Source organism: Salmo salar, chromosome 14 (genome assembly GCF_965601325.2).
Source record: "Salmo salar chromosome 14, fSalSal1, whole genome shotgun sequence".
Taxonomy (NCBI): Eukaryota; Metazoa; Chordata; class Actinopteri; order Salmoniformes; family Salmonidae; genus Salmo; species Salmo salar.
Genome location: NC_138304.1, coordinates 25,431,092 through 25,436,418, shown reverse-complemented (window position 1 = coordinate 25,436,418; position 5,327 = coordinate 25,431,092). Strand labels below are relative to the sequence as shown.

Here is a 5,327-nt window from a genome sequence, read left to right as displayed (position 1 = left end):
TGAATTTGTTGACACTGTCATATTCATCCATTCGTATTTCGATTGCTTAATCGAATGACTCCAAAGACAGCAAACACAGACAAGCCCATTGATTCAGAAGGTCACTGTTCAGGTTGAAGAAAACAATTTGCCATGACAACAGCAGAGGACGTGGCAGTAAGCCAGAGACTGCACATCTCTCCCAGGGAATGATTGCTTAGCTCTCAGCCTGTTGTAGTTGCTGACCTGCACTGGCCTTCTAGCCAATAATTTACCCACAGTGGCTTGCTGAGAACCCAAACTAGTAAAACTCCTGTTGGTGGGTTGGCCAAAGTTCGCCTGATAACTTTCCTTAGCATGCAGAGGAGTGAGTGTCTGAGTCACAAAGCTTTTACGGGAGGGTTTATCATCATACAGTAGTCTCTCCAGTGATTTTAAAAGGTAAGGTTATACTTATATTACTGTTGTTATTGGTTGTGGTCTCAGTATTTTATTATTTTTCGGGGTGTGGTAAAGCTACTGTTTGCAACTGGCTGCATGATTGACTAATTTGAAAAAGGGGAAGGTTGTAGGCAACATAATGGGATTGTGTCTAGTGTGACACATGCAACATAACTCGTTTTTTAAGTAAACATAACTTCCCCATGACATTATACTGTATGTCAAAATGAGTTCCCTTTGGTTTGTTTAAAGAGCACATTTTCTAACCTACTATTGTATGCTTCAGCGCTTGTCCTTTGAATAGTTGACATTAATCTCACATACATAGTTTTAAAGATGTTATTTAACGCTACTGATAAGCACAAGTGGAAATGGTAAATTACGGTATTTTAGCCTTCAAGCTGATAGGAACTCTCATGAGGGTATTATGGGTGGATGGAATTAGCAAAGGGGTTACATTTAGGACATACAGTGACGTGAACCAAAATGCTGTGGATTATGTTCATTCAGAAAGAACTGATGACATGGTGTTCTTTGTGTCTTATTTACATTTAATGTAAAGGCTATTTTTATTCTCCACATGCAGAAAGGGAGATGTTTACTAATATGATAGACAAGACTTAGGGCAGCACTCTGAAAATACATAGTTCAGGACAGATTGATTCCTCTGGAAAATAACAGTGATGCAAATGAATGTGATTAAATGAATGCACCGGCAAGCAACTGCATCCTTGTACAGTACAGTGCCCTCGACTTTCAGGTTTGGCTTGAAATGACGACCCAGCAGCCCCCTCTCTCCCAGGAGATTCTGGCTCAGTGTAACCAGCAGGCCATGGAACCATGGGGCTCCCGGAAGCTTCGCCAGAGCCGCCAAGGCTCCATCTCCACCCTCCGCAGCTCCCTGTCTAGGGACCAGCAGCAGCAACAGCAGCATCCCCGGTACCCTCTTCTACTCCCGAGGGGCTTCCTCCCTATCGAGTCCTCATCCAGGTGTCCCAATATCAGCAACCCAAACTCCCCTTTCATACGCCGGGACTTGGTCGCCCTGACCAAGCGTTTTTCTTTTGGCGGTTGGCTTCAGGGCAGTCGGGCCAGTTTCTCTGGGTTGCCCCTCCATCAGCCTGTCCAGCTAGAGAACACCTATAAGACAGAACCAGAGAAGGGATGTCTTTTTAAAGCCAGTAAGGTCCAGAAGCTTGTGCAAGCCATGCTGGATAGTTATCTGGATGGGGCCAGCTATAACGCAGCCTCAGGCAGCCATCTTAGCCAGATTCTGTCAGACATGGTGAAGAGCAAAGTGAAAGAGATCAGTCCTCCGCGGTACAAGCTGGTGTGTCAGGTAGTGGTGGGGCAGAACAGGAACCAGGGTCTACGAGTGGCCAGTCGCTGTCTTTGGGACTCGCAACATGATGACTTTGCAGTTGCCATGTTCCAAAACCATTCTCTTTTCACGTTGGTCATAGTCCATGGAGTTTATTGTGAGTGAGTCATACGCACTGGCAACAACTATACTGAACAAAAATATAAATGCAACATGTAATGTGATGGTCCCATGTTTCATGAGCTGAAACAAAAGCTCCCAGAAATGTTCCATAGGCACAGAAAGTTTATTTCTCTCAATTTTTGTGCATACATTTGTTGACATCCTTGTGAGCATTTGCCAAGTTAATCCATCCACCTGATAGGTGTGGCATATCAAGAAGCAGATTAAAAAGCATGATTGTTACACAGTTGAGGGAGAGCGCAATTGGCATGCTGACTACAGGTATGTCCACTAGAACTGTTGCCAGAGAATTGTATGTTTATTTCATAAGCCTCCAGAAACATTTTAAAGAAACTGTCAGAAATTGTCTCAGGAAAGCTCATCTACGTGTTCGGCGTAGTAACCGACTTCAGTGGGCAAATGCTCACCTTCGATGGCCACTGGCACGCTGGGGAAGGGTGCTCTTCACCGATGAATCCTGGTTTCAACTGTACCGGGCAGATGGCAGTGTGTATGGCTTCGTGTGAGCGAGCAGTTTGCAGATGTCAACATTGTGAACAGAGTGTACCATGGTGGCGGTGGGGTTATGTTATGGGCAGGCATAACCTATGGACAATGAACAAAATTACATTTTATCAATGGCAATTTGAATGCACAGAGATACCATGATAAGATCAAGGCCCATTGTCGTGCCATTCATCTGCCATCACTTCATGATTCAGCATGATAATGCACTGTTCCATGTCGCAAGGATCTATTCACAATTCCTGGAAGCTGAAAATGTCTATTCTTCCACAGCCTGCATAATCACCAAACATGTCACCCACTGAGCATGTTTGTGATGCTCTGGATTGACGTGTACGACGTGTTCCAGGTCCCGCCAATATCCAGAAACTTTGCACAGCCATTAAAAAGGAGCAGGACACCATTCCACAGGCCACAAACAGCCTGATTCACTCTATGCGAAGGAGATGTGTCGCGCTGCATGAGGCAAATGGTCACACCAGAAACTGACTGGTTTTCTGATCTGCACCCCTACTTTTATATTTTAAAGTTACAGTTGAAGTCGGAAGTTTACATACACCTTAGCCAAATACATTTAACTCCGTTTTTCACAATTCCTGACATTTAATCAGAGTAAAAATTCTGTGTCTTAGGTCAGTTAGGATCACCACTTTATTTTAAGAATGTGAAATGTCAGAATAATAATAGAGAGAATGATTTATTTCAGCTTTTATTTATTTCATCACATTCCCAGTGGGTCAGAAGTTTACATACACTCAATTAGTATTTGGTAGCATTGCCTTTAAATTGTTTAACTTGGGTCAAACGTTTCGGGTAGCCTTCCACAAGCTTCCCACAATAACAACTCCTGACAGAGTTGGTGCAACTGAGTCAGGTTTGTAGGCCTCCTTGCTCGCACACGCTTTTTCAGTTCTGCCCACAAATTTTCTATAGGATTGAGGTCAGGGCTTTGTGATGGCCACTCTAATACCTTGACTTTGTTGTCCTTAAACCATTTTGCCACAACTTTGGAAGTCTGCTTAGGGTCATTGTTCATTTGGAAGACCCATTTGTGACCAAGCTTTTAACTTCCTGATGTCTTGAGATGTTGCTTCAATATATCCACATAATTTTCCTGCCTCATGATGCCATCTATTTTGTGAAGTGCACCAGTCGCTCCTGTAGCAAAGCACCCCCACAACATGATGCTGCCACCCCCGTGCTTCACGGTTGGGATGGTGTTCTCTGGCTTGCAAGCCTCCCCTTTTTTCCTCCAAACATAACGATGGTCATTATGGCCAAACAGTTCTATTTTTGTTTCATCAGACCAGAGGACATTTCTCCAAAAAGTACAATCTTTGTTCCGATGTGCAATTGCAAACCGTAGTCTGGCATTTTTATGGCGGTTTTGGAGCAGTGACTTCTTCCTTGCTGAGTGGCCTTTCAGCTTATGTCGATATAGGACTCGTTTTGTGGATAAAGAAACTTTTGTACCCGTTTCCTCCAGCATCTTCACAAGGTCCTTTGCTGTTGTACTGGAAATGATTTGCACTTTTCGCACCGAAGTACATTCTCTTAGGAGACAGAACGCATATCCTTCCTGAGCGGTATGATCGCTACGTGGTCCCATGGTGTTTATGCTTGCGTACTATTGTTTGTACAGATGAATGCGGTACCTTCAGAAATTTCTCCCAACCAGACTTGTGGAGGTCCACAATTTTTTTTCCTGATTTCTTTTGATTTTCCCATTATGTCAAGCAGACGCACTGAGTTTGAAGGTAGGCCTTGAAATACATTCACAGGTACACCTCCAATTAACTCAAATGTGAATTAGCCTATCAGAAGCTTCTAAAGCCATGACATCATGGCTTTAGAAGTTCTGGAATTTTCCAAACTGTTTAAAAGCACAGTGAACTTAGCATATGTAAACTTCTGACCCACTGGAATTGTGATAGTGAATAAGTGAAATGATCTGTCTGTAAACAATTGTTGGAAAAACTCCTTGTATCATGCAAAGTAAATGTCCTTACTGACTTGCCAAAACTATAGTTTGTTAACAAGAAGCGTGGAGGGGTTGAAAAACCAGTTTTAATGACTCCGATCTAGGTGTATGTGAAACTTGACTTTAACTGCATGACCAGATGCGTATCTGTATTTCCAGTCTTGTGCAAGCCGTAGATTAGGGCATAACAACTCACAAGACAGATTCTTGTAACTCAGTAAAATCTTTGAAATTGTTACATTTATATTTTTGTTCAGCGTAGAGCCAAATTGTTGCATATAAGTAGCTAGTCCACCTGGATGAACACTGATAGTCCTAGTTCCTAGGGCCAGAATATGTCAATTCTGGTGTATGGCAAAGACAGGTTTGAGAATTCATCTGTATTTCACCAACACCATTGCCAAATGTGATTCTTGTACAAATGTTAAGCTCATGGGACAAAAGCTTAAACTTGTGTTTGGAAATCAGGCAATTGTCAACGACTTCAAAATGGTTAATGTGATTACCATAAACTTTATTTTCCTCCATTCGCCCAAATACAGTACATAGTGATCATATCACATGTCAAGACCATAGAATTACACAATAAATAAAATAAATAGACAACATTGGTCAAAAATAAAGGTTCTTCTGAAAAAGCAGATGCTTTCACAATGTTGTATTTTTGAAAAGACAATACCCAGAAGTTGTATAATACTTGCACTCAGGGGGTCACAGTTTAAGGATACAACTCTTGGCAGAGACGGCCGGCAAGGTAAACCAAAGAGGGATGAGTACAGTATGACGAAACACAATTTTACATATTGATACAGGGTTATCATACCATTTTACCAAAAGCTTATACCAGGTAGTGAGACTAGTGCTTCATTTTAAGTTACCCAATTCCATGTAAAAAAGTATTTGCCTCCATAGCCCATT

General features: G+C 42.3%; 1 protein-coding gene across 1 annotated transcript; it reads left to right on the top strand.

Annotated features, from left to right (window-relative positions):
* Positions 1 to 289: 289 nt before the first annotated feature.
* On the top strand, positions 290 to 2,069 carry dynlt4 (dynein light chain Tctex-type 4). The gene is made up of 2 exons (XM_014140066.3): positions 290 to 420; positions 1,181 to 2,069. Exon 2 carries the CDS (start codon positions 1,193 to 1,195, stop codon positions 1,904 to 1,906), a length of 714 nt encoding a protein of 237 aa, XP_013995541.1. The 5' UTR covers positions 290 to 420; positions 1,181 to 1,192; the 3' UTR covers positions 1,907 to 2,069.
* Positions 2,070 to 5,327: the final 3,258 nt, after the last annotated feature.

What these genes read in the sequence shown, in the direction of transcription:
- dynlt4 (XM_014140066.3), top strand. Translation starts at nt 1,193, where the DNA reads ATGACGACCCAGCAGCCCCCTCTCTCCCAGGAGATTCTGGCTCAGTGT.